This window comes from Toxotes jaculatrix, chromosome 20, assembly GCF_017976425.1.
Source record: "Toxotes jaculatrix isolate fToxJac2 chromosome 20, fToxJac2.pri, whole genome shotgun sequence".
In the NCBI taxonomy this organism is placed as follows: domain Eukaryota; kingdom Metazoa; phylum Chordata; class Actinopteri; family Toxotidae; genus Toxotes; species Toxotes jaculatrix.
In genome coordinates this window covers 3,655,804-3,670,438 of record NC_054413.1, presented here as the reverse complement: position 1 = coordinate 3,670,438, position 14,635 = coordinate 3,655,804, and the positions used below count along the sequence as shown (strand labels likewise).

Below are 14,635 nucleotides of genomic sequence, written 5' to 3'. Positions count from 1 at the left end.
CACTGTAATCAATGACAAATCCAAGTCTCAAGTCTTCAGATTAGTAATATGAACCTGCAATAACTGACTTTTTTGACCAACTGGGGACGGTGGATTGTCACATTGTTTTCACATTGTTCCCAGGCGGCAAAGTATCAAGCTACAGCTTGAATTCTCAGTATAAAAAAAGTTACTTCAGTTACTGTTAGTGCTATAATGCTCTATCACATTCCCTCCCTCCTGGAGGTTGGAGCTGGTCATGAGGTAGCTGTTCCTTGGTCTGTTTCCTGGTTCACTTCCGACACCTTAACAATTGCACAAGGAATTACACAATCCTGCCCAACAGGGGAAAATCCCAGAGAAGTCCTACTTAAGGAGGAAACGCAATGCCGCCGCTGTCACACTCGCTAAATGCCTTTGGGCACTTCACACCAGTTAAACTATTACTCACACTGACACAGACCAGCAGAACAAGCAAACATGGCAAGCAGCAAAGTGTGTCTCGTGGCATCTCTCTGCTCCCTCGTCATCCTTACAACCTTTATCGGCAGCACACAGTCAGGTGAGTCCTTCAGCTTCTATGGGTAACACGTGCTCAATGTCCTGGATTTCTGCAATAGTGAAGGCTTTCTGTCATCACTGTTTTATGCCTTTTGGAAAGGACAAGTAAAGGAAAGCTTCTATATGATCTCCAACGCTGCTTATACTGTATTTTTATTCACATTTTTTTTTGTGTGCCTATTTGTAGCGAGCTGCTGTCTGAGGTACACCAGGCGTCCATTGCCATGCAGGCGGCTGCTGGGATACACGATCCAGACCATTAACACTTCCTGCGACATCAGTGCCATTGTGTGAGTTAAAGGTCCAGTTTCATGTCATGATACAATACTGAGAGTTAGGACAGAAAGAATGACACTTTATTGATTCTGATGGGAAATTCAGTAGTAACAGAAACACAGGGAACAAGTCAAAGATGAATTAAAATTAGTTATTTCAAAGGACGGGCATTAAGGGAGTGTTGTTTTTCATCACATTAAACCTATGTGGTTGCAAAGATGGGCTTTTTTTTTCTCCTGCTACGCAAGCATTGATCTCGCTTTCTTGACAAAATCTCATACCGAAAGATAAAGTGTCATTTAAGCTGTTCAGTGCTTGAATTTGAACACAAACCTGCTTTGACTGAAGAGAAAGAAGATAAATCCAGAGAGGGCTTACCTTGTGCATCTAAGCTGTAAAACAGCTCCTTGCCTGTGTTTGCCCAGTAGTTAATGTATGACCAAAAAGTCTGCAAGACTTTCTGAGGACAGCTAGTTTGGACTGATGTGTGTGTGTGTTTAGGTTACACTGTAGTAAATATGTACTAGAGACACTCTGGGGTCAATGCACAAGCTGGAATGAGACCACAGGGAGGGAAACTGTTTCTCTGGTGTAATTAAGTGCATTCATGTGTCTCATGGGTGATGATTTTTTTTCTTTGCTTCCCACAGCTTCCATGTTCCCGGGAGGTTTGTGTGTGCTGATCCTTCACAGAAATGGACCCAGAGAGGGATGAAGTGTGTGGAGTGAGTATAAATATGTCCCTCTGGTGTGTATGACGTAGTCTTTTCTGCGCTGTGGATTGACTGGGTACTCTAACAAATGCATGTTTTCTTTCAAATTTTCTTTGTAGTGAAATGAGGAAGACAAATGCTCAGAACATCAAAAAGAGGACTACCACATCAGCATAAGCTCATTACAACAATGAATCAATTTGTTCATTCCTACACCCAAGAACCTAATTTGATACTGTAAAATAAACTGGTGTTGTTGTTCACATTTTACACTTTATTTTATAAATTACTGTAACAGGGACTTTAATAAGATTTTTGTTCCATTTGTTTTATATTTGTTCTGTTTTATAAACAGGGAAGAGTAGTATTCTTAATACATGTGTAGTAAACTGTAAGCTATGGCTACAGTGCATCAACAAACGAAATGAATGAAAACATTATTTTACTCAGAGAGATGGAGTATGAAACACTATGTTCCCAAAATGTTGGAATTTTTGATTGTAATTGATATTTGTCAAAGAATTTATTAAAACACGTCTGCATTCACAATGTCTGCACGGGTCACTTCATGCCTTCAATGCAACATTTTAAGTTATTAAAAAAACACATGAATGGATTTCATTTTCATCTATATCTATATTTAGAACAAATAATAAAAAAATAAGAAAGAAAGAAAAATAAGATTTTGTCATAAAGTTACACACCAGATTATGCCACACAATCACACATTTTACATTGCAAATTTCATTTTACATTACAGTGATATGTCAGTATTTGTGGCACATGATTTTCAATTTTAGTTAGATGAATAAGTGCAGCTCATGTAATAGAGTGTATAGACGGAGCACAGGCAAAAGACAGACAAAAGCCTCATATTTCATCACGGTCTGTCCACCACAGTGGAGAGGAAGCTGCCTTCACCAAGATTTTCCCTGGTTTTCAGAGCCTGTCGGAGTTTTTCCCAGAACAGACTGGTGTGCTCTCCGGCTCGAGGCCAGCTCAGGTAGGTCCGCTTCTTCAGCACCTTCCTCATGCGGTGGTAAGGAGACAGCTGAGTGGTGGGAATCTCCTCCAGAAAGACCAGGATCAGCACGTCCTTCCGCTCATCGAACAGACGGAAGCTAGACAGGAGAAACAAAGATGGGTAAGGTATAAGCAAGGCAAGGTTATTTGCATAGCACCTTTAAACAGAAAGGCAATTCTCATTGCTTTACATTTAAGAAATAAAATGCATTAAATCAAGATCGTATACGTCATCTTGTGGCACTTTCCTTTTCTGCAGTGGTTTAAAATCACCTGACTGGAGCATTAGCGCCACCAACTGTTTATCTTGATGTGCCCAAGTCCTAATGTTCACGTGGTCGGAAATGCACGTGTATGAGTTAAAGTGAGCTGACTCGTTACCTGGCCACCTGGATTTCTCTGGAGCACCACTCGCTCTCAAGGTATCTGCGACTGATCACACAGATGGTCTTCCTGCTTCCATAAATAGCATCTGTGATGTTGTCTATGATGGGTTTACCTGGGGAGGAGAATCACTTTCTTTTGTTTTACTGCCATTGGATTGAAAAAGCAATGCAGATAATTAAGGATATAACTTGAACTTTGACTTTATTGTAAAACCTTTTGGCCACTAACTGAAGTGCAAGGCAGGATGAATAGCATGTTAGATTTAAGTTTGACGTAATACACAACGAAGTATCCTGAAGTGTTACAGGCTACAGGCTGATATATGTAACCAGGAACAGCACCTTCTAGTGGCTAAATAGCTTCTCTACTTGTAACAAAAATGAAAGCACTCTTAGATATGGCCCCTGTGAGTGATAAGCTATTATATCATTAGATTAAGCTGCATTTAACACTTATGGTTGAGGTGGACCTAGGTTTGAGCTATTTTTTTTAACTGTGACGGTCAAATAAATGTAGTGTAGAAAAAAGTATAACTCTTTGAAATGTAGGGTGGTAGAAGTATAAAGTGTCCTGAAATTAAAAAAAAAAGTAAATATGTAAGTAAATATGTCAAATTTGCACTTATGTACAGCATTTGTCTAAATGTACATAGTCACGTTTCACAACAGCTCAACTGCAAGTACTTAAACAAGTTAAAACAAAGAACTGGACAAATTAAAATTTTGACCTAATGATGGCGCTAGATATACGTTCAGAGAAACACCAAAGTCAGTCGGATTCATTCTGTGGGTAACATGAATATCTTCAAAAACATTATTCCAATTCATCCAGTAGTTTAGATACATTTCACTAAAAATCACAGAAAGAAAGACATTTCTTGGCAGGTGTAAAGAGCAGCCTTACCTGGCTGGAAGTCACGATGATGCAGACATAATTTCCAACCCTGTTCTCCCTCCAGTTTGGGCAGCAGCTCTTTGATGACCCAGGGCTCATCGTGGGTGTTGTAGGAGATGAAGGCGTCATACTGATTTGGTGCTTGCTTGTTTTTATGCTTTGTGTCAAAGAGCAAAGCCAAGAAGAGGTAGTAGGCATAGACTAGCTGCCACCTCAGGAAATGGTAGGTGAAAGACACCACCATAAACAGGAGGATTGTACATGCGGTGGAGACAAAACATATGAAGTCAATGTCCACTGTGCAGGACCGGATATCGAGGTCAAATAGTTTCATACCTTTAAGGTTCACAGGATAGTTGCACTCAAAGTTATAGGCATCGAAAACCTGTGTTTGGTTGTTGTTTTTTGCCCACTGGAGGAACGGGGCATTATCACAGTCACAGGTGAAACTGTTCCCCTGAAGATCCACATAAGCAAGAGCTGGTAAGGACTTTATTATTTCTTCACCGATAACTGAATATTCATTCTTTCTTGCCTGCAAGAACTCCAGTTTGGTTAGGTTGGCAATTCTAAGAAAATCTAGAGACCGAAGACTTGTTCTAGATATGTAAAGACTTGTAAGGTTTTGAATCGGGGAAAACAAACCTGGAGAGAGATCCATAAATTCATTTGAGCTAATGTCAAGTTTTTGCAACTTAGGCGTGTATTTAAACATGTCTTCAGGCAAGGATAAAAGTTGAACACTCCTAGTATTGAAAAACAACAGATTTGTCAGACCTTGCAGGAAGTTACAGGGCAGGTAAGACTTTTCCCTGCGGTGTTGTGAAGGAATAGCCAATGTCTCCAGACGGGACAGCTGAGAAAATGGTGCATTAGCCAAAGCTGAACTGTCTTCATATTTAATGCGATTTTCTCTGAAATCCAGTCTTCTTAAGTTCATCAGGTCACTGAAAATACTACTATTTAGTGATTTTTCTGTAATACGATTCTTCTGTAGCAGAAGGTTGGTGAGATTCGTTAGTCCACTAAAACATCTGTCTTCAAGTTGGCTTATTTGATTTTCAATTAATGACAAGTTCTGGAGGGATTGTAAGCCCTGAAATTCCCCATATGTAATGACATTGAGCTCATTTTGATTCAAAAATAGTTCTCTGAGATTTGGCAAGTATTTTTTGAAAGCACCATTTAAATTGGACATGCGGTTTTTCTGGAGTTTTAAAACTTGCAATCGTATTAAATCCTTGAAAACACAATCGCTTAGAGCTGAGATTGAATTCTGATAAAGGCTGAGCTGTCTGAGCTTTGTCTGATTGGCAAAATCGTCACATTTAAGTTTACTGATCTTATTAGAGCTGAGATCCAACTCTACAAGAGTCGGTAGGTTCCTTGGAACAGATGAAAGTCTGTTGTGACGCAGACTCAAGATCCTTAAACTCTGAAGAGATCTGAAGGTGTCCCTGTGGTTGTTTTGTATTCGATTCTCTGTTAAATCTAACTCGGTCACATTAATGCACAGCTTAAACAGATCTGAACTGACAGAAGTGAGATTATTACGGCGGAGGTAAAGTGTGGACATTGTTGGGATGGTGCAGGAAGTGTTGATTAGCGCTGCAAGGTTATGTTTCATTGCATTCATCCTCAGAGATGTTAGTGAGGAGTTTACAGTCTCTAGTAATGTTTTCATGTCACCAAAAGCCATTTGAAGCCCACTAATATCAAGAGTAGACACTCGACTGAAGGAAGTATTGTCACGGACATCCCATTTCATCTGTTTCTTGCTAGAAGAGCCGCCGATGTTAAACCAGGTGAGATTTGGAAAAATGTCTGCAGTGACTGTAAATGTTGTGATTGGATTCTGAGACAAATCAAGGTATTGCAGCTGTAGTGATGTGTTGGTCAGTTCCCATGACTGAAAAGTGGTTAAATTGTTGTTTTTAATGTACAGCTCTCGTAGATGAGGCAGGTGCTGTAATATTGAATGGACTGTAGTCATGTGGTGCAGTTTGTTGTGAGAAATGTCCAGAAACGTTAAGCTTTTCAGGGCCTTAAAAGAGGTAGATGCCACAGCTTTGATGCAGTTACCAACTATTCTGAGCTCGGTGAGATTGGTCAAACCATCAAAAAGATTCTCTCCAAGTTCAACAAGTTCATTATTATTTAGATTTAACTTCTCGAGAGAAACCAGACTGGCAAAGGCACCGTTATCTATCTGTGAAATGTAATTATGATTTAGGTCTAACTTTGTCAAAACAGGTAGATTTGTGAAATCTGTTACATGTACTCTTGAAATTTTGTTTGCAGACAAGTTAAAACCTTTCACTGTCGAGGGAATATCTCGAGGAACAGCTCTGAGATTACTCTTTTCACACAGGGCAATATCAAAACTGATGTGGCAAGACTTCAGTGCAAATCCTGTGACTGGAACAGCAAAACTGCCGATATTCAGCAAGAAGAAAATAAGACTTAATTTAAAACATTTTGATCCTCTTTTTGGCTTTGTTTTTTCCACTTTCTCTCCAGGAGCCATTTTTATATCTTTGTTAACAAAAAACAAACAAACAAGTGAAGTACTTTCTCAGCACATAGCCCTCTTGGTGAAGAAAACTGCAGAAGATAATCCTGAAAATCCAGTAAGTGGACAAATAGAAGACCATCAGCAACAGTAATGATAGTAACAGTAAGGATAAATACTCAATGCAGTATGAAGAATATTCATTGTGGAAAGATGTGGAAAAAAACAGCATTTGAGCTCAGACAATTTCTTTAATCTCATTACAGGTGGTGGACACCATAAACCACAATAAGCCAACTTTTTTTTTTCATGAAGAGCTAATTAAATTAAAAACAAAACATACTTACTGTGTCACACAAAGAAGAGCTGATTAATCACTGATCTTGAAATTTGTCAGTGTCACGTTTCTTCTGATCATCATCTCTTTTTCATGCATCAAGTGAGGAAGTGAGAGAGTGTGGATAGGGAGGTCTTCTGTTTAGAAAACTGAGTTTGTTTTGTTCAAGATTTATCTTGGTTACTTTTTTCATGAGTCTGAATGTGCTATGATCTACCATGTACATTTTGCTGATTGGTGTTAGAGAAAGCTGTTGTGTTTACATACATACATAAATGAAAACAGCTGAGGTTAAATGTACTGGATGTTACTGACTGCACTTTATGCAGATTGGTAGGCTAATCTGGTCTCTCTTCTTTCTCTTTCCTTTCCTGTGTCATACTGAGAGTTGTGACTTTGCTCACTTCCTCTGGAAAGTACTGTTATGACCACTGCAGTGCAACTCAAGCACTATTTGAACACTGACACTTCCTCTTCCCTGCTTCCATATGGATTAAACAAACTGACTGTGTAATTCTTCAACCTACTGGGATCCATGTGTTCATTGGTGAATATACTGAACATGAGCGTATTTTCTGTGTGGAGTTTTCACATTTCCCGGTGCTGACATGGGTTCCCTCCGGGTTTTCTGGCTTCCTCCCAAAGACATGCAGATTAGGTTCATTTGTGACTCTAATTTGTCCATAGGTGTGAATGTGAGCATGAATGGTTGTCTGTCTCTATACGTCAACCCCATGATAGACTGGTGACCTGTTCAAGGTTTACCCTGCCTCTCATCCAAAGTTGGCTGCGATTGGCTTTCCTCAGTAATTTACTGGGGTAATTAAATTTTTTACTTCCACTGTCCCTTCAGTGTGAGATAATGTTTATGAATGTTCATATATTCGCAAATCCCCTTTTTACTTCCTCATCTATACTTTATTGTTTGATAGTTCCTGATTTTGGTAAATGATATAGTTGCTGTGTGGTATGGTGTCATTAGATCATTGATGAACATTTATATAAGCTTAAAGAATGTGAACAATGACTGTAAACCCAACAATACGAGTGATCCACAGAACTAGTTCTTTTCAAACACAAAATACTGCTTCATAGGTGGGATATGCATTGTTTGATTTTGAGCCATTTTGTGAGGTTTAGAAATGAGTTCATAATATGATTTTTCAAAAATAACATGAGGACATTTACGATGGTCCCAGTGGCCAAAATCATTGGTGCCTAAACTACATCAAAGTCATATAAAATGTTATGGAAAATAATCAAAAATATTATTATATGTTCCAAATATAGTGTCCACAAAGGGAAATAAAAGTCACAAGTTGAAACCTAAAATAAACGGAAGTTTGTAGGGTATCTGAAAACCCAGATTTGTTTTAGTGTTTGCAGTGATAATTCCCACGAAAAGTTGCATTCACTTTGTCTCTGAGAAAAACATGGGGAGTTGTATTTGTGTCATAAACTGCACAAGGAAGGGATGGAAAATGTTCAGTATGCCAAAAAACAGACATGTCAGCTGAGCTCTGGATTTTAATGAGGTGGTGGATAGTTTTGCACAGAAACAGGTGACGGGGAAAAAAAAAAGATTGTTTTAAGCTCAGACAACTCACATGGTTACTGTGTGTTTATTATTAAGCTTGATGATCAATGCAATATTTGGTAATGAGAAGTAATGGCAGGCCCATTTAGACAAATGTTTGGCAATTTTATGATAAAAACAAACCACAGAAAAATGACTAAAAAATGAACCAGTGAACTTCACTAGCTTTAAACCTCATACGGAGAGAATTTCCTTTTTAAAATTGTCTGTCCACCACAGTGAGGAGGAAGCTGTCCTCACCAAGATCTTCTTTGCTTTTCAGAGCCTGGCAGAGTTTCTCCCAGAACACCTCTCTGTGCTCTCCGACTCGAGGCCAGCTCAGGTAGGTCCGCTTCTTCATCACCTTCCTCATGCGGTGGTAAGGAGACAGCTGAGTGGTGGGAATCTCCTCCAGAAAGACCAGGATCAGCACATCCTTCCGCTCATCAAACAGACGGAAGCTAGACAGGAGAAACAGAGATATATACTTTTTTTTTTTTGGTTAACCATAAGCTCATTAACTTTGGCTTTGTAATCTGATGTATTTGAAATGGCACCAGACTAACTACACTCTCTGCTATATAAAGACAGATAACTAAACAGCTAAAGTAAGTACCTGTACCAAGTAATACTGTGTGAGATAGCTGCTGCTAGCCTTAATATAACTAAAAATAATAGCTAAATATTTTTATCTTGTTGTAAAATTCATACAACAAATATAACATGGTTGTCCTTAGCTAAGATTTCTGTGAGCCCTGTAAAACCATTCCTCTGGAAACTCAAAACATGAACCTCTTCTGCGTTGTTTGCGGCAGGGTTTGACTTTAGTGAATTATGAGTGCCTAAACACACACTGCATTCAAAATATATATTTAAAATTGAGAAATTTGTCACGATTCCTCTCCCAGCCTTTGTTAATTTTGAATCCTCATTCCACCGAATCAGCGTACTCTCAAAAAAGTGACGACAAAATTAGCCCCGGTGAAAGACTACATCTAAAACAAGTTTTTAAAAAAATGGAAGTTACAGCTATGCTACACACTGCTGAAGGTGCTTTGAGATGTTTCTCAATAAAAGAGAAGTTGAGTAATTCAGCCGCTGACTGTTTTTTTTTAATGGCGCAATACTTTTATGGCGTACTTTGGGTTACTGTTGTCAAACGGAAACTTAATAATCGATTGTTAATCGAATCAGGAAATTGGACCAATAACCACCCCTAACAATTACACATCCGGCCATCAGGTGTCCCCGGACTTTCCTTCCATTCCTGGTCACCTGACTTTCCCCACCCACTTGTACACCTGTTCCCAGTTTTCCCATCATTTAGTCCAGCTCACTAGCAAGTTCTTCCTGGTCGCTGTTTCCTGCTTTCTGCTGTGACTGATTTGTATTTTTCATTCATGAATCTGTGCCTCTTTGCCTTCTGGCCTGTTCATCTGTAAGTTTCGACCGTTTTGGGTTATTAAAGCTGCTTCACTGCATTTGACAGCCTGTGTGTATGCAGCAGTAGTTGATATGGTAGCTTAACATTGCTCTGTACTAATAGAATTAATACTGTAAAAATGGATGTTACTATGTACTGAATCTAACAAGACATACCGGAAACTTGGAATAAGTTTTGAATTTGCCTTAACTGGGAGGCAGGTAAAATTGAAAACAATAGATAATCCTAAATAATGGCCTTGTTCTCTCTGCCACCATCAATACTATTTGAAAAGTTATGGTATTTTAACTATCACTGTGTATTTTCAGCACTTCATTTAAACGAAGACAGGTATTAAAAGCCACCTGCATTAAGTTATTTTGACTTGGTGCATATATTCATTCAGTATCTGCATAGATTATTAACATTGGCTTAATGTCTCACATAGGCATGCTTCATACAAACTGTGAGCTGACACATTACCTGGCCACCTGGATTTCTCTGGAGCACCACTCACTCTCAAGGTATCTGTGACTGATCACACAGATGGTCTTCCTGCTTCCATAAATAGCATCAGTGATGTTGTCTATGATGGGTTTTCCTTAGGAGGAGAAAAAGTAATGGTCAGAAGAAAAAATCACTTTCCTCCTCATGAACTTCTCTGAGACTGCAGTACAACAAGTACTACGGTGACACCTTCTGGAGTATAAATGAAAATACAAAATGAGCTGCAATGGTTTAAGTGCATCAAAATCTGATATCTTTTCTGTGTCTTGAAGAACATATCTGAAACATATATGATAAAAATGCAACAGCCCAATGTGTAACTCTTACTTCTACTTCACCATAAACTTTCTCTTTTGACAATACTATCACTGTTTTAGTTGCATCATTGGTCTCCCTACCTACACCTGATAGTTCGAGTCATTAGCATGTCTTAAAATCTATTAAAAAAAGAAAAGTACAGTAGACTACATTTTGAATTGCTGATTAAAGGACAGCTGGAGCAAAGACATTGCTTTAATGGCAGGTGTAAAGAGCAGTCTTACCTGGCTGGAAATCACGGTGGTGCAGACACAATTTCCAACCCTGTTCTCCCTCCAGTTTGGGCAGCAGCTCTTCGATGACCCAGGGCTCATCGTGGGTGTTGTAGGAGATGAAGGCGTCATACTGATTTGGTGCTTGTTTGTTTTTATGCTTTGTGTCAAAGAGCAAAGCCAAGAAGAGGTAGTAGGCATAGACTAGCTGCCACCTCAGGAAATGGTAGGTGAAAGACACCACCATAAACACGAGGATTGTACATGCGGTGGAGGCAAAGCATATGAATTCAGTGTCCACTGTGCAGAACCGGATGTTGAGGTCGAACAGTTTCATGCCTTTAAAGTTCACAGGATAGTTGCACTCAAAGTTATAGGCATCGAAAACCTGTGTTTGGTTGTTGTTTTTTGCCCACTGGAGGAACGGGGCATTATCACAGTCACAGGTGAAACTGTTCCCCTGAAGATCCACATAAACAAGAGCTGGTAAGGAGTTTGTTATTTCTTCACCGATAACTGAATATTGATTCTTTTTCGCCTGCAGGAACTCCAGTTTGGTTAGGTTGGCAAATCTAAGAAAATCTAGAGACCGAAGACTTGTTCTAGATATGTAAAGACTTTTAAGGTTTTGAATCGGGGAAAACAAACCTGGAGAGAGATCTCTAATTTCATTTGAGCTAATGTCAAGTGTTTGCAGCTGAGGCGTGTATTTAAACATGTCTTCATGCAAGGATAAAAGCTGAATGTTCCTGATATTGAAAACCAACAGATTTGTCAGACCTTGCAGGAAGTTACGAGGCAATTGAAACTTGCCCTTGCTGTGTTGTAAAGGAATAGCCAATGTCTCCAGACGGGACAGCTGAGAAAATGGTGCATTAGCCAAAGCCGAACTGCTTATATATTTAATGTGATTTTCCCTCAAATCCAGTCTTCTTAAGTTCATCAGGTCACTGAAAATACTACTATTTAGTGATTTTTCTGTAATATGGTTATTCTGTAGCAGAAGGTTGATTAGATTTGTCAGTCCAATAAAACATCCGTCTTCAAGTTTGCTTATTTGATTTTGCATTAATGACAAGTTCTGGAGGGATTGTAAGCCCTGAAATTCCCCATATGTAATGACATTGAGTTCATTTTGATTCAAAAGTAGTTCTCTGAGATTTGGCAAGTATTTTTTGAAAGCGCCATTTAAATTGGACATGTGGTTGGTCTGGAGTTTTAAAACTTGTAATCGTATTAAATCCTTGAAAACACAATCGCTTAGAGCTGAGATTGAATTCTGATAAAGGCTGAGCTGTCTGAGCTTTGTCTGATTGGCGAAATCGTCACATTTAAGTTTATTGATCTTATTAGAGCTGAGATCCAACTCTACAAGAGTCGGTAGGTTCCTTGGAACAGATGAAAGTCTGTTGTGACGCAGACTCAAGATCCTCAAACTCTGAAGAGATCTGAAGGCGTCCCTGTGGTTGTTTTGTATTCGATTCTCTGTTAAATCTAACTCGGTCACATTAATGCACAGCTTAAACAGATCTGAACTGACAGAAGTGAGTTTGTTACGGCGGAGGTAAAGTGTGGACATTGTTGGGATGGTGCAGGAAGTGTTGATTAGCACTGGAAGGTTATGTTTCATTGCATTCATCCTCAGAGATGTTAGTGAGGAGTTTACAGTCTCTAGTAATGTTTTCATGTCACTAAAAGCCATTTGAAGCCCACCAATATCAAGAGAAGACACTCGACTGAAGGAAGTATTGTCACGGACATCCCATTTCATCTGTTTCTTGCTAGAAGAGCCGCCGATGTTAAACCAGGTGAGATTTGGAAAAACGTTTGCAGTGACTGTAAATGTTGTGATTGGATTCTGAGACAAATCAAGGTATTGCAGCTGTAGTGATCTGTTGGTCAGCTCCCATGACTGAAAAGTGGTTAAATTGTTGTTTTTAATGTACAACTCTCGTAGATGTGGCAGGTGCTGTAATATTGAATGAACTGTAGTCATGTGGTGCAGTTTGTTGTGAGAAATGTCCAGAAACTTTAAGCTCGTCAGGGCCTTAAAAGAGGTGGATGCCACAGCTTTGATGCGATTACCAATCATTCTGAGCTCAGTGAGATTGGTCAAACCGTCAAAAAGATTCTCTCCAAGTTGAACAAGTTTATTATTATTTAGATTTAACTTTTTGAGAGAAACCAGACTGGCAAAGGCACCGTTATCTATCTGTGAAATGTAATTACGATTTAGGTCTAACTTTGTCAAAACAGGTAGATTTGTAAAATCTGTTACATGTACTCTTGAAATTTTGTTTGCAGACAAGTCAAAACCTTTCACTGTCGAGGGAATATCTCGAGGAACAGCTGTCAGATTACTCTTGTCACACAGGGCAATATCAAAACTGATTCGGCAAGACTTTAGTGCAAATCCTGTGACTGGAAGAGCAAAACTGCCGATATTCAGCAAGAAGAAAATAAGACTTAGTTTAAAACATTTTGATCCTCTTTTTGGCTTTGTTTTTTCCACTTTCTCTCCAGGACCCATTTTTATATCTTTGTTATTTAAAAAAAAAAAAAAAAAAAAAAAAAATGAAGTCCGGCCAGTAATGGATTGCAGTTTCTCAGCGTTTTCTCCAGTTTGTGAATATGAGAGAGTAATGCTGAAAATTCCATAAAACAGATAAAGGTAACATAAGACACATATTTAAAAATCAGAACATTAATTGATTCATGCTTTTTTTGTAATATGTCATTATGGTAACAGGAAAACAAATCATCAGAGCTCAGACAGCCTTTTTAACCTTGTTACAAACAGATTTTCATTGAACTTGGTGGAGGGATGGGCCATAGGCCAGGGAGGAACCCATTAAATTTTGGTGCAAAGGTATGTGCCGTACTGACTGCCATTCTAGTTAGAAGTGCAAAACAATGTTAAAACTGCAATTTAATACTGTAAACTAAAGACACCAAATACAAGGTTGCCTTGTTTTCTTTCACTATAACTACAGTTAAGTATCGATTGGAACAGTATTTTATTAGTGATGAATGAAAATAACAATGACAGTACTCTGTAAATTACAGGCTGTATTATAAATTGTTACCACATGAATGATTAATCCACTCAAGTATATGACAAACACTGGGTCATGATACTTACTGTGTCGCACGAAGACGAGCTGAGTAATCTCTGATCTTGAATCCACAGAATCTTCCAGTTAAATTATGTTAGTTTGACTAAAATGTTCTTGTCATGCCAAGACTGAAAATAATCAGTCCACATAATATACAGTATGCACGTGACTTCCTGTGTGGCTCGTCACCAATCTTCTGTCATCTCTTCTGTTTTTCTCGCGTCAGCTGTGGAAGTGAGAGTAGCTTACAGGGTGTCTTAACTTCGAAATTTACCATTCATTCAATCCTTATCACGCAATAACTATGTTGCTCAGTATTTTCAGGATGCTGGATTCACTGTCATCTACTTGTAGACTTTGTTGACAAATAATTCATACTAGAGGATATGATTTTGTTCACATTCAATAATCTAGTCCTTTAAAATATAACAGACAAATTAACATTGAATTTGAACATTCGTAAACTGAACTTACTACCTTTTTTTTTTTTTTTTTGTGGATTTCTTCACTTTCCTCACTTCCTCTAAAATCTAAAATGTGTGTGTGTGTGTGTGTGTGTGTGTGTGTGTGTGTGTGTTTTATCCATTTGAGTCTCTTTAATTTAATATGTACTGTATTTCAAAACAAATGATGACTCAGTGACTGAAAAATCAGTTGCATTTGTTCAGCAGGGAATATACTTTATTGCACAACTGCAAAATGTTTTAGGCTTTAGCTTGGAAATAAATAAAGAACTGGTTCTGTCAAAACATAGAATTATGAATACTGCTACAAAGATGAAATGTACCTCTCTTAAATACC

At 38.5% G+C, this 14,635-nt stretch overlaps 3 protein-coding genes and 1 long non-coding RNA gene across 4 annotated transcripts; 2 read left to right on the top strand and 2 right to left on the bottom strand.

The window, feature by feature from the left end:
- The first annotated feature begins 369 nt into the window (after positions 1 to 369).
- ccl20b (chemokine (C-C motif) ligand 20b) lies at positions 370 to 2,075 on the top strand. Its single transcript, XM_041065973.1, has 4 exons — positions 370 to 541; positions 728 to 830; positions 1,467 to 1,541; positions 1,649 to 2,075. The coding sequence occupies exons 1-4, from the start codon at positions 460 to 462 to the stop codon at positions 1,704 to 1,706; spliced, it is 318 nt and encodes a 105-aa protein (XP_040921907.1). The 5' UTR covers positions 370 to 459; the 3' UTR covers positions 1,707 to 2,075.
- A 21-nt stretch (positions 2,076 to 2,096) lies between these two features.
- On the bottom strand, positions 2,097 to 6,825 carry LOC121200587 (toll-like receptor 13). The gene is made up of 4 exons (XM_041065972.1): positions 6,693 to 6,825; positions 3,843 to 6,452; positions 2,934 to 3,051; positions 2,097 to 2,650 (listed from the first exon to the last, which is right to left on the bottom strand). The coding sequence occupies exons 2-4, from the start codon at positions 6,358 to 6,360 to the stop codon at positions 2,410 to 2,412; spliced, it is 2,877 nt and encodes a 958-aa protein (XP_040921906.1). The 5' UTR covers positions 6,361 to 6,452; positions 6,693 to 6,825; the 3' UTR covers positions 2,097 to 2,409.
- Positions 6,826 to 8,176: 1,351 nt separating this feature from the next.
- Positions 8,177 to 13,973, bottom strand: LOC121200585 (toll-like receptor 13). The gene is made up of 4 exons (XM_041065971.1): positions 13,861 to 13,973; positions 10,731 to 13,363; positions 10,165 to 10,282; positions 8,177 to 8,719 (listed from the first exon to the last, which is right to left on the bottom strand). The coding sequence occupies exons 2-4, from the start codon at positions 13,246 to 13,248 to the stop codon at positions 8,476 to 8,478; spliced, it is 2,880 nt and encodes a 959-aa protein (XP_040921905.1). The 5' UTR covers positions 13,249 to 13,363; positions 13,861 to 13,973; the 3' UTR covers positions 8,177 to 8,475.
- Positions 8,540 to 10,540, top strand: LOC121200589. Its single transcript, XR_005896549.1, has 3 exons — positions 8,540 to 8,601; positions 10,130 to 10,205; positions 10,288 to 10,540. It is a non-coding gene; the product is annotated as an uncharacterized LOC121200589 (long non-coding RNA).
- Positions 13,974 to 14,635: the final 662 nt, after the last annotated feature.